The following is a 23,987-nucleotide window of genomic DNA, read 5'->3' on the forward strand; positions in this document are numbered from 1 at the left end:
TTGCTCCAGTCTACACTGTGGTTAGTATTCATGGAGACAATTGTCAGACAAATGCCTGAATGAGCACTGTGGTAATGAGCCCATGTTGCAGACCTAGATTCAAATCCCTATTCCATCACTGACAAGCTTGGATAACTTCTTTAACCTCTCTGAGCCTGTGCCCTCATTTATAAACTAAGGATAATAAAAGTACCTATCTCATAGAGTGGTCAAAGAATTGAATGTTTAATGTCTAATGCATAGCAAGCCTCCAATCAATGGTGGTTGCTAAAGCTATTAATAAATAAATTAATCATGGGATATATGCTGAAAAGAGAATCAACAGGGTATCATGATAGAGGATAAGATGGTGGGGCAGGGGATGTGATCCTTTAGGCAGCTCAGTCAGGGAAGGATTCCTGTAAACTGGGACCAAACTATGAGAAGGATGCTGCTGTACTGTGAAGATATGGAGGAAAGAGTTTTCTGGAAAGCAGGTGTACAGGCCCTGGAGCAGGAAAGAGCTTAATGAGGAATAGAAATTGTGACTAGAGCTTGGGAGGCGGAAGGAGAGTAGAATGAAATAAGGGATTAGGAGGGAGACAGAGGCCAATTGATGCAGGGCCTTGTGGGCCAAGGGACACTGTTTGGGTTGAATTTGAAATGTGAAAGAAGCCATTCAATTCTTATGCTCAGAATCATTCTGTGGGTCTGGACTACTTCAGCTTTAGCCTATCCTATGTTCTGTGTGTATGAACTAACCCCCACAATAAAACCCAATTCTGGGATGCTTGGGTGGCTCAGTGATTGAGCATCTGCCTTTGGCTCAGATTGTGATGCTGGGGTCTCAGGATCGAGTCCCACATAGGACTCCCTGCAGGGAGCCTGCTTCTCCCTCTGCCTATGTCTCTGCCCCTCTCTCTGTATCTCTCATGAATAAATAGATAAAATCTAAAAAACAAAACAAAACCTCAGTTCTGATTGATTTAAGCAGAAAATAAATTTATTACAGGATATAGGAAGCTCAGAGAATTTCGGGAGGATTAGGGAACCAGGAACAACCTCAAATTATACCACCAGACATTTCCTACAAGCACATCATTGCTGCCACTGCTGGGCAGGTGTCAATAGCATGGTTTGTGCCAACTAATGTGGCTGCTCAGTTGCCCTCACTGCTGCCTCTGTGAGCTGCTGCCACCCCCACAAGAATTGAGTCTGCAGTGTCCCTGCTGTTTTCATTCCAGCTTTTGATGCCAAGTCTGGGGTGGGTGTATCTGATTGGCTGAGCCTAGCTCATGCTCTCATGCCCTGGCTGCAAGGGAGGCTGGGAAAGAAAGTGTGCGGCATCCTCATCTCTTTTGGTAGAATGTGGGGCTCGCGTTCATGAGTTGGGGCTTCCCCAAACCTAGGAAGATAATTAAACTGCAGAGTCTTCAGAGGGCTAAATGTCCCTCACAGACACACGTGGAGTAAGTGACTCAAGGAGCCCCTTGGCCTCAACAGTTTTGACCAATAGGTGGTAGCACTTTAAAAAAGACTACACTGCCTTCCTCTTAGACAATGATTTAAGAAAAATAGTGCCAAATTTGGAAGCAACTATTTCTCAGTCTGTTGCGAGACTAGGAACAATTTTTTTTAATTAGTTTAGTTCGTGCAGGTGTGTGGGGTCGCATGTTTCCCCCATGTTTATCACAGATTTGCATTCCTGTTGGAAATGCCTTAGCCATTGTCAGGGCTTATAATTGCTTCTTGTTATTGCCACGTGGGGCTTATTGTCCAAGATTTTGCTGCAGAGTTTATTGTTTATCTTACACCCCGTCTCCAGGAAGCTGCATGCGGAAATCTCTGAGCCTTACCAGGAAGTCTGACTTAAAGGGACAGCTTCCAGGGCAGAGCACTAACTGGGAGAAGGCCTGAGCTTCCAACCAAAACCCCGCTTCCCTGGAGTGGCAACTGGAAGCCTGAGTATCCCCCCACTTGGTTTGCTTGTTTCCAGTGTTTGGGTGATTCTTTTCTAATTCTGATTTAAGGGAAAAAAGTGGCAGTATTTACTCTGAGTACACATGGATACACACCAATCAAAATAAAACAAAAAAAACCACTTTCACTGTGGTGTAGGCAGAACAAATGCTCTGAGTCACAGGTGCACGCACACACGCTTTTCCAATTTCTTTTATTTTGTTTGAGGGGTGTTTTCATAGAACTCTTGAACTTTTTAGATAGGCATAGGGATTTTAAGGAAGTCAGCATTATAACAGCAAAAAAGTAAATGATGGGGGGGTGGGGTGTGCACCTGGATGGCTCAGTCAGTTAAGTGTCTGACTCTTGATTTTGGCTCAAGTCATGATCTCAGAGTTCTGAGACCGAGTCCTGTGTTGGGCTCCGTGCTGGGTAAAGCCTTTTAGGATTCTCTCTCCCTTTCCCTCTTCCCTTCCCCCTACCTCTCTTTAAAAACAGCAACAACAACAACAACAACAACAACTAAATAGGACTTAAGCTTTAACCACCTTCATATTTTGTTTTCTCTATTGGAAGGAAGAAGAGAAACAGGAAATTGCAAATTTCCATTGTCTTTTTCTTATTAGATATCTAATTGACAGCTCTTGTTAAAATCAGGGTAAAAATCAAATTATTTCAGATTTTTTTTATGAGAGAGAGAGAGGCAGCGATACAGGCAGAGGGAGAAGCAGGCTCCATGTAGGGAGCCCAATGTGGGACTCGATCCCAGGACCCCAGGACCACACCCTGGGCTGAGGCTGGTGCTAAACTGCTGAGCCATGCAGGAATCCCCCTATTTCAGATTTGGTACCAACGTTTCAACTTGTTAAGAAGAAAATTTTCTGCTTGAGAAAGAATAAATTTCTATTGTGGTTTGTTTGTATTTTTTGGTCTTTTAAAAAATATTTTATTATGGAAAATTTTAAACATATATAAAAATGGAAAGAACAGTATACTGACTCCCAATGTCCCCATCATTTTTGTTCTGCTTTTAAACACGTGTATCAGTTAGATTTCTATAGACCTCTCTACAACCCTGTGAGGGATAATGGAATCATGATTCCTGTTTTATAGATGAGGAAACCAAGGGTCAAGGAAGTTGAGGGAGTTACCAGGTCATTGAACTAGTAAATGCAGAGCCAGAGATCACAGAGCTACCATATCAATTTACTGTTCCTTATTCCAGCCAGCCAGTTGTTCCCAGAAATTATCCTTAAAGAGATATCTAGATTCAAAATAGTGACGAGAAACTATTTTCTAAAAAATGATTTCTGCTTTTTGTTATATATTTTTAACTCAGATACTTGAGCAAATTACTTTTTAAAATCCTCCTAAGTATTCAGGTATTAGGAATACCACCCCCTTTCATATTCAGATTTTCTTCTGCTTAATCAGTTTTGACAATATAACACCAAATAGTAATTCTCATTTCCAAGTAAAGAAGCTCTTTCGCTGGTAGATATCAGCTAATTAGTTTTTAAACCTTTCTTTTTCCTAAGAATTGGGCAGAGGTCAGCAACCCACTAGAGTTTCACTTTTAACTGACAGTGTAACAAAGAGGTCTTGACAGTCCTTTGAAAGAGCTGTACTCAGGGTGTCCCTGTTTCTGAGTAATAGATCGAATGAGCTTATTTGCCAGCGCCCTAGTCTGCTCCCTGTGCAAATGCTTCAGGCTGTCCTTGCTTGCGTTCATAAAGGAGGTGGAACTCTAGGGACCAGGCCCTTGGCTGCTTCACAGCGCACATCAGAAGGCAGCTTTCCTTATTTCTGATTCACTTTTTAAAATAACTGTTTGTGGGTTGGTTGCCAAAGTAATGTGAGGAATTTGATTATAAAAGTTCAGATTTGTTTAGAGAGGAAAAAAAAATACAGTGCTCAAGCTATTGCTCGTAACAAAACCAGCAAGATAAGCACTCGAGATTAGCCATGATTAGCAATCTTTTGAGACTTCCATGTTCAAGCCTCATTTATTTTTAGTTCTTGTGTTGAAACCATAGATGAAGACTTTCCTATTTATTCATTCTTGACCTTGGGCAGCCAGGTTTGCTCCCACATTCTTCTCATCATTTTGTAATCTTGTTGAGCTGGGATATTAAGCAGGGCTCCAGAAGAGAATCAACATTTTCAAATGGTCCAAGTCTCTTGAGTTAAACCGTCTCGCATCCAAGCAGCCCTGGCCTGGAACAGGTCTGGAGCGCCCCCTCCCCCATTTGTTGGTGATTCATAATGAAGGGGGGCAGCATAGTTGTTCAAGTTTTGCTTGGATTAATCACACTTCCAGCACTGAGGAGTGGATATGAAGACATTCGATAAGAGTGGATGACCACAAGTAACTCCCAGGCTCGAAATACTTAGAAGCTCTTTTTTTTTTTTTTTTTAAGTTTTTTTGTTTTTTATTTATTTATGATAGTCACACAGAGAGAGAGAGAGAGAGGCAGAGACATAGGCAGAGGGAGAAGCAGGCTCCACGCACCGGGAGCCTGACGTGGGATTCGATCCCGGGTCTCCAGGATCGCGCCCCGGGCCAAAGGCAGGCGCTAAACCGCTGCCCCACCCAGGGATCCCTTAGAAGCTCTTTTTATTTCTCACTGACTTGCCATGCATTATGCCTTCCGGCCAACCTAGTAACACCAACGAGTGTTACTGTACCTCTCATCTCTGCCACAACATAAATTTTTGTTTTTTCTTAGTCTTACTTGAATTTGGCAATAGCACCCAAAATGGTAAGATCTGTGAAATAACGATTTTCTGATATTGGAACCTTGATTAAATCGATGTGCAGTATACTATGTTAATTTGGTCCCTGCTGCCCTCCTGTTTTCATGATTGTTTCGCCATCTAGTTTTCACTTCAGTTTGTGGAATTATTTTAAAATTTAAAAAATTTTAAAATGCATGTGGTCACCTGGGTGGCTCAGTCAGCTGAGCATGTGACTCTTGATTTCAGCTCAGGTCTTGATCTTAGGGTGGTGGGATCGAACCCCACATCAGTCTCCATGCTCAGCTGGGAGTCTGCTTGAGGATTCTCTCTCCCTCTCCCTTTGCCCTCCCCCAGTATGCTGTTTCTCTCACTCTGAAAGAAAGAAAGAAAGAAAGAAAGAAAGAAAGAAAGAAAGAAAGAAAGAAAGAAAGTAAGTCAGGCATCAAATGGAATATGGTCAAAGACCCTGAAATTCCCAGCCAACGTTGAGCTTTTGTGAAATCTATGGCTTCTTAGGTACAAATCAGAAAGAGAATGCGGAACCAGAATTAAATTCAAATGGAGAAAATCACCGATAGTCACCAACTTTTAATGAAGTGATTCTACTGAAATATCACCATTTTGTTTTATGTAAATGAACTTATCACAACCCTGATGAATATGTTTCTTATGATACTTTGGTGAGAAAACTATTTAAAACTTCTCAACATAAAATACCATGAGATATATACAATAACAGCAAAGGAAACACATCCCTTTGAGTTTTAGGGTCATTAGGAAGCGTGTTGTGGTAACTTAGCTAGGTCTACATTTTAATATTAGTCTCTTTTGTGTATAATAAGAATTTGACAGCAATATGGTTATTTAACCAGATGTGGGAAAACAGGGGCCAGTTTTTGCATTATAGGTGCCTTAGGGGTATTTCCCCATTATAAATATATAATGATTCAGCTCTACACACTTAGAGAAAAATATTATACCCTGAGAACCCACGCCCCCAGAATTTCATAGTTGGTTTTTTTTTCTTTTTTTTTTTTTTTTTTTGAGCATTTCACTCTGATCTATGTAGAATTTATTTTGGACAGTGTGAAGTAGGGCTTTAAAAGGAGGCTTTTCTTTCCAAGAAATGAATTATCCCACTTGTTAGCAATCCTTCTCTCCTCATGGTTTGCAGTCCAGCATTTGCCATATGTCAAATTCCAGAATATCCAGGGACAGGTTTCTGGCTATCTGTTCTAGGGTCTGTATGCATGTAGTAGGAGCTTGGAAATCAGCCCACCCAGGCTCCACTCCCAACCCTGCCACCTCTAGGCCTCTTGGGCAGGCTCCTGCCACCTGTTTGAGTCTCAGTTTTAAAAAATCTGTGCAGTAGAGATAACAGTGAGACTTATCTCAGGATGCCTAGGAAGGTCAAATGCAAAACTGCATGGCAACTTCTCCTATTGAAACATCAAAAATCTGCCATCACCATTTATGGTTTTAGTAATTATGGCTTTAGGATGTTTTATTATCTGCACACAGGTTCACTTTCATCATAAATTATGTTCTCAATGTTGGCAGAGTTAAGAATACGTAACTAAGAGATGACATCTCATGTGCATCTCTCATGTCTGCAGAAAGTTGACAGACCAGGGGGCAATGAATTCAGGTACTTCCATACCGTGGGATGCTCTGCAGTACAGGTCTAATATGGGTATGATGTGGAAAGATGCTCTGAATGTTAAGTGAAAAAAGCAAGTGGTAGAATAATGTTACTCTTCCATTTTTGAAAAATGTAAGTAAAATATAAAATGTTGTACATAGCAACTTGTGTGTGTTTAGACAGAAGGAAATGTCTAGATGATTTGCCAAACTGGTGGCCCTTGGATCAAATCCAGTCAGCAACTGTGTTTTGCGTGGCCTGTATAGCACTTTTTAAACTGATGGATTCATTGCCAGCATTTAAACGTTGTGAGATTTTATATATAACCTGGAATTTCCAGCTTCTCTTGAGAAACTGGAATGTCTGGTGACCCTGGGCCAGTAGTCCCTTGGGACCTCTGTTAGTTGGAACTGACTGAGGGCCCCCCTGAGAGCCCACCCAGGCTTTTCCTTCAGGTACCTGACTCCTGGCCCTGAAAACATTTGGGTTTATAACCCTTTTATCTACAGCTGGCTTTGACATGGGTGCCTCTGGCAAAAGGGACTGGGATGGAGAAAAAAGCAGGGCCTTTGGGAAGACTCACTTTTTACACTATATATTTCTGTATGTTTTGAATGTATTATAGTGACACCATGTTACTTTTAAAAGTTTAAAAATCAGTAGAAAACCATATTTGAATACTTGGTAGTATCCTAGGTGCTATGTAGAGAAAACCCACATTCTAGTTCCTTTATAAAGTTCCATTATGAAGCTAAAAATAAACTTGAACTCTGCATGGCAGGAGCCTCTTATTATTGAAATGTTCCTTCAAGATGTCCTCTGCGTGGGCCAATTTCATTACTGGAGCTCTTGCTTCTGGTCAAAGCAGGGATAGCCGGAGATGGCCATGCCCTGCTCTTCCCTTCCTTTTCTCCAGCCAGGCCACCTGCTGGTTCTCCTGCCCAACCTCCCTCCTTCACTGCTACCTGCCCTGGGACCCAGTCAAGTTTCACCTCTTCCACGAAGTGCTGCAGCCCACGGGTTTCGGTTCTTCTTTCTCGTTCAGTGTCAGCAACCAGAAGTCAGGCTTAATCATTCTTGGATTAGTTGATGTGACTATGCCCTCCCTCCCCCAGAAAAGAAAGAAAGTCTAGAGTGCCCTGATCATTTTACATTTTCCTTTGGACCCTCCTTGGGGGTGATCCCAGCCTTGGCTCTTGGGGCCCATTCAGTGGCTTGTTTGAAAACCCTCCAGGAGACGAGTGGCTGGGCTTATGGGAACTTCCATTGGTCCTCAGGAGATTGACATTCTTCACTAGCTGAAAAGTCTCCAGGGCTGGCTAATCTCAGTTTATTGATAGGCCTCTATGAATTCAGACCCCTTTCTGTGCAGGAGGCTGGGGGAGAGGCATTTTTTTAGGAATGCCTTCCATCTCTCCCCAACCAGCTGCCACCTACCCCAGGTTTGCTCTGTGGGGAGTCAGGTTCTTGGAAATAGAGGATCCTAAAGATGAGCTGAAACCCACCTTTAGTAAGCTCTGTTTTTTGACAAACATCACTGCGTGTTTCCTGAGTACCAGACCTGGTAGGTACCACATGTGGGCTTTGAGGTGACCCAGATGGTTGCTTGAAAGTGCTTAGCCTTTTCATGGTGATTTCACTTCCTTCTTTCTCCAGATAGGACCCTTTAAGCTCTTTGAAGCAAGACCCGTGTCTGTCTGTCGGAGCAGTGCTTTCAAAGCATTTGCTTTTCTTCCAGAGTGTCCTGTTGGCCTGTACTCCCTTGCTACTGCCCTTGCCAATTCTCCTGCCTAGAAAACCCCCCAGAGTTCTACCCATGTGTCTCTTGCTCTAAGAAGCCTTCCCAGACTCTGTTCCCATAAAAAATAATGCATTTGCCAGGCTCAGTTATTTCTTGCCCCCTCAGTACTTTGTTGTAGATCCTGGCAGCACTTAATTTGTTCTCAGGTCACCAGTGGTTCACCTTTGTACTCCCAGAGCCTGGTGCCTCCTTCTGTAATGTCTGTGGAGTACAGGGCGCTCTTCAGAGGCCATATGTTAGAGGCCAGGTCACTGCCTGGAGAGAATGGGGAGAGCCTGCTTTCTTGTATGCCCTAGAGCCCAGTCTTAGCTGGAAGCTTGTTCTTTCTTTGCTGGGTCCCCCACTTTACTCAGGGCTCAGACAAGTAGAGGTTCTTAAAAATCTGCATTTTTAAGACAACCTTGGGAGACTTTTGCCTCAATCTTGGCAGCTAGAAGTTGCAAATCAAATACTACTCCATTAGAAAACTAAAATAATAATAATAATAATAATTGAAAGCTGCACTGGAATTATGTCTCCGTGGATTTGAGATCCACTGTTACCATGCAAGGAGGGTGAGGGGGTTGAATTATTTGTGGAGGGGTTTGAACAGGGCATGTTTTTGTTTGTTTGTTTTGTTTTGTTTTGTTCTTTTCCCTGAAACCTGGTAGGTGTCTGTGAGACAATCTGTGTCACCCAAGGGATCTGGGTTTTGTAAAAGGCAGGCAACCCGGGCAAGGTGTTCATTCTGGTGAGATCCCATTTTGTGAAATGAGAAATGCCAGCCCTGAGTTATTTCCATAATCACTCTGAGAAGAGCTTTAAGGCCTTCCGTGATCCATGTCAAAGGCTGAAAGGGAGGGCACCTGGGTGGCTCAGTGGTTGAACATCTGACTTTGGCTCAGGTCATGATCCTGGGGTCTTGGGATCGAATGCCGCATCAGGCTCCCTACAGGGAGTCTGCTTCTCCATCTGCTGTGTTTCTGCCTTTTTTTCTGTCCCTCTCATGAATAGATAGATTTAAAAAAAAAAAAAAAAGCAGAGAGGGAGGTTTCCAGAAGCAGCTATTTTGAAGGGGGCTCTGAAGAGAAGATTTGCCTAAGAAAAAAAGAAACGGATGGGTGTGGTGTTTACCACCACTCTCATTTATTGAGTTGAATTTGGGATTCAGTGACAGCTCTGTGTCCCGGGCAGGGCAGCTGGCTCTTGGGTTAAGTTCAAGTGGACTATTGATTCTGCTCTGAACACACAAAGTTCTCCCAGTGTCCCTTCTCTCTCTGTCTCCTGCTGATGTTTGGGTTTAGGTCTACAAAGCTCCAGACGCCAGGCCTGATGTCCTAGCAGAGAACTCTTTAGAGCTGCTGGAGTGCTGGGCATGGCTTTAGGTGGGGACCCAGTGAGCATTGTTTGTTTCTTACCAGCTGGGGATTGCCAGCCAGACACTGAATTTCTGGTGTGCTTTTAAATGCTCAAAGACACAGTGCTCTGAAAAAGCAGCAGCCGGCGAGGAAACCGCTGGAGGTGGGGAGCTCTTGGCTGGTGTGGTCTCAGCTTCTGACACTTATAACTGATGGCCCCCTGTCACTTCCTGTCATGCAGCCCAAGTGGCGGGGAGGAGTTCCTTCAGGGAAACCATGCTCTGCTCAGCTCAGAGAATCCCGTCTGCAGGGCTCCGTCGCAATTAGGGGCGGGGGACTCTGCGTGGATGAGGCCAGAGCGCCCCATGGTTTGGTGCTGCTTCTTTGTCAGGGCTCAGGTAAGCTCCCTGTGGCAGAGCCAGGGATGAATGGGCTCCCAGCTTCCACCCATGCCTGGCTGGGCGGTGCCAGGAGCTGGGGTGCAGGAGGGCGAAGCTGTCTTTCACCTCCCAAGACAAATGGGCAGGGAGGGGCTTTACAAACACCTGGAATGATGGAGGAGGACTTCTGTCTGCTTCACGTGAATCAGAAAAAAAGCTGTGTGGTTGTGTTTAAGACCACAATGGTTGCTTGGTTGGAGATGGTGAGTTAAGCGAGCGTCTAGCTGTCAGTGCTTCCTTTAGCATCTGTGATTGGAGGAGAGAGTGTGTGTGCGTGTGTGAGGGGGGTGTCTTTCACTCTTTGTTCCACGATGCTACTGTTTTAATTTTCATAAGAGATCTGTTTTCAATTAAATGGGGAAAAAAAGAGGGGAAAAAAGGATGCATCTGCCGTCTGGCGTTTCTTTGTTTGGGGCGGGGGGCGTTTACAAAGTCACAAAGTAGATTTCCAAGATCTTTTCTTCTCCTTTGAGTTGAAAGATGGCTGAAATCAATTCTGGAAATTCATTCTGCTTGGAACAACTTTTTTGTAGGTTTCCTCATCGTGAATCTTGTGAATGTGTTCATCATTGAGAAGATGAAGTCAGATATTAGGGGACATCCAGACTCACTGGTGTTTTCATTAAGAGTGTTGGTGCTTAGTTTGGTTATGTCTGAAAGAATGGCTGGAAATGTTACATTTCTATGGGCTGAAGAATGATTAGGAGGCCTGAAGGTGACTCCCTCTGTCCTTTTTGTTTGTGGGTGGGTATTAAAGCTTTGGATAAACCACCACTATTTTCCAAAGAAAGTGTCCACTGCTTTTTCTACTCCTCTCACTGGAATTCTGAGGCTGGTTTTTGTAATGCTAACTCCAACTCTCATACATGACCATTCTAGACATACATTTTAAATCTTTTTGTGTGATTTGGGTGGTTTTACGGTCTTTCTCCTTTCCCATCTGACTCATCCATCTGTTTGCTCACCTGATAAAGAATCATTTTTGAGCCTTTGAGATACAGAAATTGACATTTAAAATGACTTACTACAATTTAGTGATAGTTAATGCAACATAAATAAAAAATAATATAATACTAGCCAACATTTGTTAGATACCTTTTTTAAGATTTATTTATTTATTTATTCATGATAGACACAGAGAGAGAGAGAGGCAGAGACACAGGCAGAGGGAGAAGCAGGCTCCATGCCAGGAGCCCGACGCAGGACTCGATCCCAGTACTCCAGGATTGCGCCCCGGGCCAAAGGCAGGTGCCAAACCGCTGAGCCACCCAGGGATCCCCCTGTTAGGTACTTTTCACATTAGTAAGCACTTTACTCCCATTAGCTCATGAAATTCCTACAACACTATAGAATTGACTATTATTAGTATCTCTAATTTTAGATGGTAAAACTCCGATTTTGAGAAGATAAATAATTTGCCCAAGGTCACCTAGCTGGGGAGCAGTGGATCAGGCTTCAAACTCAGGCAGAATGGATCCAGAAATGACATTCTTAGCTATTAGGTGCTGCATGAGGATTTCAATGATGGGACCCTTTCTACATCATCTGCAGCATCTTCAATAACACTTTGCTTTCCTATCCTTTGGCAAGTCAGCCTGTTTTGGTGGATGTTTGCTGTGGTCCAATTAGCAGCTACCAAAGGGGCATCTAGACAAATTACTACCTTCTCTGGACTTAGCTTCCCTACCTGTCAAATGGAAGTTTCTCTAAACTCATTTTAGTTCTGATACAAATCTAAGGTGTGCAAATATCTTGTACAAAAAGTCAAAAATAGGTCTCACATATTTCCTATTTCAAAGCTAAATGAGTGCACTTAAACATACATTTCCCAAGGAACTGGAACTCACAATGTAATTGGCTGGGTGGCTGTTGACCTTTATTTTGCTCTTGAAAATATTACTGACTAAATATTTATTTCTCGGTTTGAGAGTTTTCAGGGAAAGGATCTGGAGGAATGGGGACTGGGTGTGGGAGGTCAATTGGTAAATGGTAGAGAAAAGGAGGATACAAACTCTTTAAAGATCTCATAAATCCATCTTCTGAGATTTGGCTAAGGTAGTTCTGTATCAGTGGAGAAATGGTAGAGTGTAATGATTAAGGGCATGGGTTTTAGGACTACTCAGATGTAGGTTCCAACTTTGCCTCTTATTAGCCATGTGATCCTAGGCATATTACCAAATATCTCTTAGTCTGTCTTTTGCTCTGCAAAATGGTGATAATAAAGAACATCTACTATATAGGACTGTCATAAGGAATAAATGAAATGACCCACAGTAGTGCCTCACACAGAGCCAGAACTCAGCAAATGTGATCCATGTCCTAGGTCTTATTGACTGTAGAATGTTGGTGGGCACCAGAGACATGAATCCTGAGTGCATATTTATATACAGAGATGACCATGGTTCGATTTTGTTGAGGGAAGGAAGCATATTCCACGGAAGGTCAATACTTTATTTTAAAGCCCCAATTCCAGCCATGTTTTTACAGCTTGGCCAGGATGCCAAGTAGTAGCCACGAAAAGGGAAGTTGATTCAAACCAGATTCTATAAAGGCCTTTCTTGATAGAACACTCAGAGGTATGACTCGGAGAGGGCGAGGTCAGGGTGGTGACCCCCAGTGTCCACCGAGACAGAAACAATGGGTGACTGTAGGACCTAAATATAGACCATGTGGATGTCACTTAGGGAAACCAGTTCCCGATGCTGACCAGGGTGGGCGAGTCTCTTGGGAAGAGCTCAGGAAGCAACCCCTGTGTGCCAATCCTTGCTCTGTCAGCCCTCTTTTTCTGGATAATTTTGTCCATAGTCTAGCTTCTCCACATCTGTTGAGCGTTTGCCTCTGATTGGCAGCCTTGTTTATGTCCCCATCTGTTCCTTCCCAAGTTTTACTTACAGCGTTTACCACCTCTCTTCCTTGTTTCTTGCAGACCACGCCCAGGCCTTGCCAGAAACTCCAGGTGCTCTTGCCATAAGATAGGATAGTTGGTGACTGGGAGTCAGGAGTTTGGGTTCAGGTCTTGGTTTTGCAGTCAACTGTGGGCAATGCTGAACCTCACTGGGTACCAGATTCTCCAATGGAAATATCACTCTTAAGAACCTGGATCCTGGAGGTTGACTATCTGGGTCTAAATCCTCATTGTGACTTGACCTTGGGCAGATTCTTTACCTCCCTGGGCCTCATTAACCTCACCTGCAAAATGGAGATCGTAGTAATATCTGCCTCAGTTACCACTAGGAGTTTATAAAATAATACCGTGAAACCCTTAAAACAGTGCATCTTGTTTCAGCGCTCAAAAATGCTAATTATGATTGGGCCTGGATGGCTAAGCATCTGACTCTTGGTTTGGCTCAGGTCGTGGTCTCAGGGTCATGAGATTGAGCTCCATGTCTGGCTCTGCACTCAGCACAATGTCTACTTATGGCCCTCTCTTCTTCTGCACCACTCCCTCTAAAATAAAAAAAAATGCTAGCTATGATTACGGTTGTGATTGTAGAAAAATGAGACTTGAGCTGGGCCCGTGTTTCCTAAACTTCAGTTATATTTCTCATTTCCACATCCCATTTGTATTGTTATTTTTCACTTACTGGTTATTTTTTAGTTGTCTAGTTATTTATTATTTTTTATTCAGGCTCATGCTAAGTGGGAATACCTTTGCAGTCATTAAATGTTATAATATGTTTCCCAAAATACATTGTAATAAATACATCCAGGTCTACTGCATGTGGTCTGAAATGATATTGTATCTCCCCAGGCCAATTCCTGCACTTTGGGGAACCACAGCACCAGTGGCTCTGAGCATCTGAGACCCAGCTAGTTGCCTGCTACTGGTGTTCACAATGCTAATCCCACCAAAATGAACAGTCAGCCCATCCTTTCACTCACCAGGCTGTGCCTGAGAACCAGCTTTGTGTCTGTCTCTGTGCCAGGTGCCAAGATACCCTAATGATGGCTCTCTGTAGCCTTTTCTATCTTCTTTGAATGGGACATTACCAGCCCTGAGAAAATGGAGTAGAGAGAGACATGAAATAATCTAGCTGCTGCAATCTCTCCTTAATGAGAAGTAAGAGAAGCCAAGAAATCTCTGCCTGAAATCTCTGGATGTGGGTCAAGATCTCAGCTTTTGCTGACTAGCAACCACCTCAGCTCAGTGGCAAACAACAACAGGCACGTGTTCTTATGTTCAGAGCTGTGCAGGCTGATGGGGGCGATCTGTCCCATTTGGGTTCATTAGCTACGCATGTTTGTTCTTCCCTGGTGGAGGTCAGAAGGTCCCAGAGGAGCAAGCAGAGACATAGGATGTCCCTTAAGGCCTAGGCTCAGAATTGATACACTGACTTTTCCGCCCGTATCATCAGCCAGAGCAAGTGACAGTACAAAACCATGGATGTCAGGAGAGAGCATAAAAGTTTGCTGAAGGATCCAGCAAACGTAATCCACTACAGAGATCCTCACTATTTACTCATTCAGCCCACAGTTATGTGGAGCATGCTGCCATGTTGGGGGAAGATAAATAGAGTCATAATAAATGACGAAGATAATGAGGACGTCTAGCCCAAGGTCTGGCATGGTGTAGGTCCTAAACAAATACCTAATGAATGAGTATCTGTAGTACCTGGAGTGCTGGCTAGCAAAGAGTGTTTCATGTAGGTTATCGCCTTTTATTCTCCAATCCCTGGTTGGGCAGGTGCAATCATCCCAGGTCAAACAAGTAGATGCCATTTTGGCCTGTTAAATGCTTACAGTCTTCTGATGTGAGGGATGTGAAGATGCAGTAGCAGGGAGAAGCTATACACAAAGAGATCCTCCCTGATATGGGGAAAGAGGCAACCTTTGCACCAAAAAGGCTCTGCCTCAGATCCCTCATACATTTATTCCATTACACTTTGTACACTGCCTTGGGTGCTAACGCTTTTAAGATTTATTTATTCATGAGGGAGATAGAGAGAGAGAGAGAGAGAGAGAGAGAGAGAGAGAGGAGCAGGCTTCTCACAAGGAGCCGGATGTGGGACTTGATTTTGGATTCTGGGATCAGGCGCTCAATCGCTGAGCCACCCAGGCATCCCTTGGGTGCTAACTCTTTAAGCACCCATCACATACTAGGAATTTAGCATGATACCTGGCCTATCATAGTTTCTCTAAGTCCCTAGCCCTCTGCTTTTTAGAGGTCCCATACATTTTTTAATATTCTCTTCAGAAAACCACACAGAGATGTGAAAATTTCTGTGCAGGCCCATGGCCCCAGGTGAAGAACTGTGCCACAGATATTCATTCCTGCCCCTTTCCCCCTCTCTTTCCTTCTCTCTCTTAAGAATGTCATCCATGGGAAAAGACATTTTTCTGTATTTGTATGCCAGTGTCAGGCTCAGGGTCTGGCTCCTATCAATGGCCAGCCTAATGAGTGTTTTTTTTTTTAAGTGTGTGAGAGAATGAAGATGAAAGGGTTAGTAATATCTTGTTTGCATATGGATGGGATCATAAAACTTTTGGAATGGATGAGATAGGAAAGCTTATATTATCCAACCCCTTTATTTTATTTAAATATCTATTACTGAGGGCAGCCCGGGTGGCTCAGCGGTTTAGCACCGCCTTCGGCCCAGGGTGTGATCCTGGAGTCCCAGGATCAAGTCCCAGGTCAGGTTCCCTGCATGGAGCCTGCTTCTCCCTCTATCTGTGTCTCTGCCCCCCCCCCCTCTCTCTGTCTCTCATGAATAAATAAATAAAATCTTTAAAAATAAAAAAATCTATTACTGAAATATAGTTGACCTACAATTATGTTAGTTTCAGGTGTACAACATACTGATATGACAATTCTATTCATTACTCAGTGCTCATCATGATAATCGTAGTCACCATCTGTCAACATACAAACATGTTACAAGATTATTGACTATTATTGATATTCCCTAGGCTGTACTTTTCATCTTAATGTAGAGCTGGAAGTTTGTACTTCTTAATCCCCTTCACCTATTTTGCTTATCGCCACCACCCCACCTCTGGCAACCATCAGTTTGTTCTCTGTATTTAAGAGGCTGTTTGTTTTATTTTGTTTTTCAGATCCTGCATATAAGTGAAGTCATATGGTATTTGTTTTTCTCTGTCTGGTTTATTTCACTTAGCATAATACTCTCTAGCTCCATCCAGGTTGTTGCAACTAGCAAGATTTCATTCTTTTTTTTTTTGGCTGAGTAATATTCCAGAGTGTGTGTGTGTGTGTGTGTGTGTGTACACCACATCTTTCTTTATTCATTCATCTATTCCTGGATACTTGAGCTGCTCCCATAGCTTAGCTATTGTAAATAATGCTACTATAAATATGGGCGTGCATATCTCTTTTTGAATTAGTGTTTTCCTTTTCTTTGGCAATCCCTTTATTTTATAGATGATAAAACTGAGACCCAGAGAGGTTAGTTCACTTGCCCAAAGGCACACAGTTAATAATAGTAGTAGTAATAATAATGAATTAATGTTTTCCTCCAAGCAAGTAACTTATGCTCAAATACAATGAGGTCTCCTTCTCTCAGTGCCTGATTAGAAAACAGTGTCATTCTGATCTATCAGATCTATATATCATGTTGCAAAACTTGAGTGTTCTTGACTTTCATATCCAAAGTCAAAGACAAGGATGACAGAAACATATATACCATTGTCTCCACTGTAGAGTCACTGTGGTATGAGCCCTTTAGGGCAGACTCCTTGTCATCTCTTTCTCTGGTTTACCCATCCCACTCCATCGCTCAGTCATCACCCAGAACTATGTGTACAGACTGCTGAGAATGCAAGAAGGTTGAGTCTAAGACAGAGACATTTGTCAAGCCAAGGGGCCAGGCCAAATCAAGGGTGGAAGGTGGATTAGGGTCGGTACAGGGGAGGAATGTGTTCCTATGGAGTCCTGGAAATCTTATTGGAGCCATTCTTCTATTCTTAGGTTTGAAGGCACTTTGTTCTCTGTTGTATTGTTTTAACATCCACCAGGAAATCAGTCCCTGCTCGGGGTCAGCGATGCCACTGGTTCCTGCCTGTGGCCGCCCAGGTGGGAAGTGCACTGGTTTGTTTTAGGGCTGATCATTCGTCATCGGGACCATCGTACCCTTTCTTTCTTTGTTGCCCACCCTGTCTGCATGGGGTGGGGAAGGGTGAGGAGGAAGAAGAGTCTGATGAATCTGTTTTTCTTTATAGCAATAATGACTACATTTAATACAAAGAAAAAAATGCTAAAATCCAAGTCTCAACAGAGCACTGTGCCCTCTGGAGCATTGTTCTCCCAGAGAAATAGAACATTAAGTCACATGCTTAATTTAAAATTTCCTAATAGTCACATTGAAAGAGAGAAAAAGAAAGAGGTGAAATTTATTGTCATAATTTATCTAGCCCAGTATATTCAAATATTAGCATTTTAACATGTTATCCCATATAAAAATTAAGAAGACATTTTCCATTCTCTTTTTCACATGGAGTCTTTGAAATTCAGTGTGTGTTATCCACTTAGAGCACATCTTAGTTCAGACTGGACACATTCCAAGTGCTCACTACCCACATGTGGCTCATGGGAGCCATTGGGCATTGTGGATCTAGAGCAGATTGTCCAGTAGAACTTTTTATGATGATGGTATCTGCAGTGTCTCCTACGAGACTGTTAGGCACAGATGGCTATGAAGCGCTGCAAATGTAGCTAGTACAGCTAAGGAGCGAAGTTTTAAATTTTATCCAATGTTAATGAATTAAAATTAAACCTAAACAGCCATATATACCTAGTGGCTATCATATATGGACAGTACAGCTCTAAAGATTTGACCTTGTTAGAGAACTATCAACTTAAACTTAAGGTAGAATTTTTTATCTACTGCATTGGCAGAGATTAAAACATTGGAGAACACTGTTTGGTGAGGGTAACAGAACCTTACGTGCCTGGCCAGTGGGAGAGTAAATTAGAACAGTTTTTATGGAGAACAGTTTGGCCATATTTATCAAATTTCTAGTATATATGCCCTTGGGTCCAGCAGCTGTATTCTAGACGTTAATGTTACAGTGTCTATTATATGTGTGGACTGGTTTATGTAGGAGAATATTTGCTGCAGCAAAAGATCAAAAAGCACACATATACCATGTCAGTGGGGGACTAGATAAATAAGTTATGTTACATTTGAAAAATGTAATTGGCAGCTGTTGAAAAAACAAGGCCAATGTTTATTTGATGACATGGAAGGCTGTGTAAGATATGGCCTGAAGCAAGCGTAGAGCATTGTATATAGTATGTTACCATTTAGGTAAAATAAATGATTTGCTTATTTATGTCTAGAGCAGCTCTGGAAGCTGGCAGAAGGTGCCTATCACAGTGTTGCCTCCTGGGAGAAGGAGGGAGAAGCTGGGGTGGGAGAGAGGTCTACTTTTCATGGTAGAGTATATCTTTTTGGAATTTAATCTCATGTACTTGAATTACCTAGCCAAAAAATAAGACACAAGAAGAGGAAACTCTAAGAGAAGGGTGAATCACAGAAGGCTTCCTAGGGGAGATTGTCTTTGGATTGACTTTTAAGAGATGCATAGGAGTCCATATAGCAGGAGGAAGGCTTTGGCTCAGAGACACAAACAAACAGGACAGGTTCAAGCATCTGTGTGTACCTAATGGTGGGCAGAGTACTCAGTAAATGAAACAGGGTGAAAGTAGAGTCTGGACAGGCATTGGAATGGCCAAATGGGAAGGATTTTGTGAGCAGAGTTTGGACCACAGGCAGCCTTTGACAGTTTGAAGAAAGCAGGAAATGATGTAATTGAGTTTGTGCGAAAGACAACTTTTGGCAAAGTGGAGAATGATTTGAAATAGTGATTCCCAAAGTGTGATCCATGGAACCCTATGAGTCTTATCCCCAAGACCTAGAAATGAAATACATCACTACAAAAGAGATTTTCTTTATATGTATCTACCAAAATAACAATCACAGTGGCTTGATTGCAGAAACAGGTATGTGAATCAGCTTCTGTTATGCAGCCAGACAGTAAAGACAGCTGTAAAATTATAAAGCAATGCTGCTTTTCTCACTGTGTTTTGTTTTTGAAGATATAGCCAATTTTCATTAAAATGTGTTTGTTTTTTTGAGTAGACACCACACCCATTGTGGAACCAAATGTGGGGCTTGAACTCATGACTCTGAGATCAAGACCTGAGCTGAGATCAAGACTTGGATGCTTAACTGACTGAGCCATCCTAATATTCATTAAAATATATTAATTAGAGTAAAAAGTAATACACTACATTTTAAAAGAATAGTTTCTTTTAATGTCTCAATTTTTTTTCTAGTACTGTAAATATTGATAGACATAACTCTCATAAACAAAAGTTCCTCAGGGCCTTCAATAATTTTTAAAAGTGCAGAGGCATCCTGAAACCAAAAATTCTGAGAGCCACACTGGTTGGATCAAAGTAAACCATAGGAAAACAAACATCCTATCCAAATGTGAATCAGGTAAGAGGCGTGAGTGAGCAGTGCCAGAGCTGATATGAATGTTTCACATCTGGGAGCAAAGAAATGGTCCGGGCAGGTATGTGTGAAAGAGGGAGCTTGCTTGATGGATTGGTTTTGACTGACAGGGCTGTTGGTTCAAGTCCTGTCCTCCACTTCTGTACGAATAGATACTGCTGCTGTGCTGTTATACACATCCATGCACGGGGTTGCCAAGTGCCCAGCACATGCAGGAGTTACTCTGGAGTCCCTGCAAGTGGAATGCTGGGCAGTGAGACATGCACATCTTTAGCTTGCCTGGAAGCTGTCAAGTTATCCAGTCTGTGAGCCTCCCTCCATCCTTATGTGAGTCCCCAACCCTTCATGCTGTCAGATTTATTGATTTTGCCAATCTGATGGGTGGGAAATGGCCTCTTATTTTAACCCCAAGCCCACCATGAGTCCTTTGCTTCCTCACCTAGGAGCATAAATTACTCAAATCTGATTTTTAGATGATTCAAGTAGAGTCTTTCCTTCAAGGAAACACATTACTGTGTGCGAATGTGTGAACACAGAGGCAGGTTTGTACTCTGGTTTCTGGATAAGGAAAGAATAAACAATTAGGGACCCCCCCTTTATTTTAGATAGAAATTACCCAGTCCACCCCTCCTGCTCTTGTGCTGTTTGCTGTAATTTGGAACAAGGTGGATCTGCCCTGAAGGAGGAGAAATTGAGCTTTTCTGCACTGCCTGGCCTGGTGTTTGAGGTAAAGCCCAAATCTGAGACGTTAAGCCAAGACCTGAGGTTTTGTATAAGCAAGTGGAGTGTGGGGTGAAGCGTCGTCTTTCAACCGCTCACATGTCCTCACCCAACTCAGGCCTCCCTGTGGTCCAGAAGCCAGGGCCTACTTCTCTAGCCTGTGACCTATTCAGGTGCACAGGGTCCTTCCTGCACTCAGAAGGGCCACATGTGTGGTTTCATGCTCTGCTGTAGCTGACCTCAAACTCAGTAATTTTTGGATTTCAAAGAGTCCTACATTTTCATTTTTTTCTGACTTCTGCAGATTATATAGCCAGCTGTGCCTGAAGCATCTTTATGTCTGTCAGATTAAAAAGGGTGTGGGGTGAGGGATACAGCAACATGGGTCACAATGTTCTCACTCTCTGCAGGGCCTGACCCCGCTAAAGCTCTTTTGGGTAATATATACATTTCCTCATTTCATACATTTTCTTTCTTTTACTTCTCTCTCTCTTTCCACATATACACACCCAGAGTCATATAAATATACATATATGCTATCAGTCCTCACCATTCACAAATTCCATATTTACCCACTTGCTAAAATGTACTTGTAACCTCCAAACCAATACCCAGAGCACTTTTGCGGTCATTCAGGGACATGAATAGAGTAGCAAAAAATTTGAATGACTCGACCCACATGTTCTCACCTGGGGTCAGTCATGGCAACCTTTTGCCTTGTTCCTTCTCAGCTACTACAAACAAGTGTCTTTTTCGTGGTCTATTTAGTACCATGTTTTTCACATTTTTGTACTACTGTTGATGTCGTTATTTTTCTGAGTGTAGCAGTGAAGTGCTGTGTAAGCGCAGGATGGCTGTTCTGTGCCTTAGAACATACATGCTGTCAGGTTTATAACTTCAGGTACAGGGATCCCTGGGTGGCGCAGCGGTTTGGCGCCTGCCTTTGGCCCAGGGCGCGATCCTGGAGACCCGGGATCGAATCCCACATCGGGCTCCCGGTGCATGGAGCCTGCTTCTCCCTCTGCCTGTTGTGTCTCTGCCTCTCTCTCTCTCTCTGTATGACTATCATAAATAAATTAAAAAAAGTTTAAAAAAAAATAACTTCAGGTACAAGTTATAGTGCTGTTGGCTGTGAGTTCAACTTCAATGAATCCACAATATATATTAAAAAGAGTGACTTTTTCAAGATTTTATTTATTTATTCATGAGAGACACAGAGAGAGAGAGGCAGAGACATAGGCAGAGGGAGAAGCAGGCTCTCTGTGGGGAGCCCGATGCGGGACTCAATCCTAGGACCCCAGGATCACAACCTGAGCCCAAGGCAGATGCTCAACCACTGAGCCATCAGGTGCCCCTGAAGAAGGGGTCTTTAACTAGAAATATACATAAAGCAAGATTATGTCTTGGCTGGTTGACAAAAGTATTGTGACCAGAGGCTTGCAGAAACTTAGCCCTGTGTTCACTTACTCACCATTCAAGGAGACTTTATAGAACATAACAACTGCAAATAGCCAGCATGGACTATTTATGTATGTATCTTTGTCTTTTCCTTTTCCGTCCTCTCCCTTGCTCACTCTCCTCCCCCCTTTTTTTTGCCTGTCTTTTAATCTCTTGAATTTTCTGTTCTCTTTCACTGATCATTGGTCCTGCTGGCATTAGCCTTGGGTCCTCAAGATGTGCCCAGGAAAGGTACCTCTGTCCATTCACTAGATAGCCATTTGTGGGTCACCTTCTTTCTGCAATTCCCTAGGCTATGCTGGGGTCTGCACACAGACCTTATGTTTCAAAAATATTGCTTGCAGATAGGATTGTAATCCATGATTTTGAGGCAAATTGAGAGTCTCCCATGTACGTCTGGAAAATGTTTCCCACTCGGCCCTCTCCCTGGCCACATGTTGTTATACATCCAATGTTAGAAGGAGACTTTAGAGGTCACCTGGCCCAAAGCTCTTGTTTCACAGATAATGAAACTGAGATCCAGGGAGGGAAAGTGAAATGCCTGAGGTCGCAGAGCTAGTTGGATGACCTTAACAACTAGAAAACAACTAGCTACAAATTATTCCTCGTTCGCTTTATTTTACTATATGTATCAAATATCTTTATGAGAAAGATAGCATTAGTTGTCATCTGGCAGCTTCTGATAAAAAATTTATAAAACGGATTTCTGCAAATTGTGTATGTCTTTTTTTTTTAAGATTTATTTATTTATTCATGAGAGACACACACAGAGAGAGGCAGAGACACAGGCAGAGGGAAAAGCAGGCTCCATGCAGGGAGCCAGACACGAGACTTGATCCCGGGACTCTAGGATCAGGCCCTGGGCTGAAGGCGGCGCTAAACTGCTGAGCCACCCAGGCTGCCCTGCATTTTATTTTAATTGCATTACTTAGAACTTAGTAGGATTAGATGTTTTTCCAGGCTTTTTAATGCTTTTTTTGCATTCAAGACATTAAATCCCAGAATTTCTTTTCTTTTTTTTTTTTTTTTAAGATTTTATTTATTTATTCATGAGAGACACAGAGAGAGAGGCAGGCTCCACTCGGGGAGCCTGACGTGGGACTCAATCCCGGGACTCCAGGATCATGCCCTGGACTGAAGGCGGCGCTAAACCGCTGAGCCACCCAGGGATCCCTAAGTTGTGTATGTTGTAATAAAACCGGAGAAGATAGGGGCACCAGGTTTAAATTTTCTTATTTTTCACAGAAGCATTTCATATCTGCAGTGAAGGTGTCTAGATGCTTGAGACATGGAAGGCTTTTAAATTCCTCATTCAGGTGGTTTCCATCATCAAAGTATCTTTTATAATACATTCGAAAGTGGGCATTACTTGGTACTAATGAAATGTAGCAGAAATTTGAGTGCTAGGACTGACAACAGGGAGGGGAGATATCTCCCACAAAGGAGACCAGGAAACAGATCCAGCAGGCCTCCCTTCCTGTCTGTTCCCCAAACCTTAGCCTCCACTCCCTCTCCTCTCAAAAAGGGGAAGGAAGAAGGTTCAGTAAAGATAATGTGCCCATCCTCAAAGTATGGCTAACCCTTTGGGTCCTAAGCACTCCCATTTCCTGTGGCTAAAGTTAGACCTATTAGATACGAATTTCATTTTTAATCCATGACTGGGCAGACAGAAGGCTACAGATCCTCTCCAAAGGCAGGCGAAAAAGGAGGCCCCTTGCAGTCATCCCAGGGGCAGGGCATCACAGTGTTGCTTTTCTGTACTTGTCAGGGCCAAACACAAGGGATGGTTACTTTGTGTGACAATTACAAGAGGGATTTTCCACAAAGAAGGTATTCCTAAACCTCCCTCATTTGTGGATCACCTTTTACTTTAGCCCCTAACATTGAAAAATACTTAGTAACTTTCTACAGAACAACACAGTTTTTTTCTCTTATAGTTACCTTTGATGGAAATATCAATAATTGATATTATTGTGACAAATGGAAAACCAGTATGCTTGCCGTAAATAGAATGGAACTATTAAATAAATAGGCACAAAATAATGTTACTAAATTCCAGCTAGGTGCTGTTGCCTGAGCCTCTGCACCCAGAAAAGAAAGACTGAGGTTGGTAAGCAGCATTAGGTGGGCATTGAAGGTGAGGTAGCTCAAGCTCAGCCTTTCTTCTTGATGGATTCACACCAACAGGGAATTGAAAACATGACTTTCTTATTATGTGATCTGGTGTGGGTAAAGCAGACTCCCAGTTCCCCACCTGTATCACCTACAGAGTCCCCTCTACCCACTATGACTTTCTGAGTCCTTCTACTTGAGGGGATCTCCAGCCAAGGGGGTTGACATCCCGAGGAGCCCTTCACCATCAAAGAGAGTCAAGAGTTAGTGAATTGAATGCTTGCCCCACTTCATCCCTTAGTGGAAACTTGTGAGATATGACCT

General features: G+C 42.8%; 1 protein-coding gene across 4 annotated transcripts in view; it reads left to right on the forward strand.

The window, feature by feature from the left end:
- ARHGEF3 (Rho guanine nucleotide exchange factor 3) overlaps positions 1 to 23,987 on the forward strand; it is a 304,915-nt gene that overhangs the window by 118,412 nt on the left and 162,516 nt on the right. The window contains exon 1 of one of the 4 annotated variants that reach the window (XM_025456266.3): positions 9,701 to 9,855. The exons of the other annotated variants lie outside the window; for them this stretch is intronic. Within the exon in view, the coding sequence (XP_025312051.1) occupies positions 9,805 to 9,855 (51 nt within the window). The 5' untranslated portion in view covers positions 9,701 to 9,804. Of the gene's footprint in view, positions 1 to 9,700; positions 9,856 to 23,987 lie in introns of those variants that run through there. 4 annotated transcript variants of the gene reach the window in all.

This window comes from Canis lupus, chromosome 20, assembly GCF_003254725.2.
Source record: "Canis lupus dingo isolate Sandy chromosome 20, ASM325472v2, whole genome shotgun sequence".
NCBI lineage: Eukaryota > Metazoa > Chordata > Mammalia > Carnivora > Canidae > Canis > Canis lupus.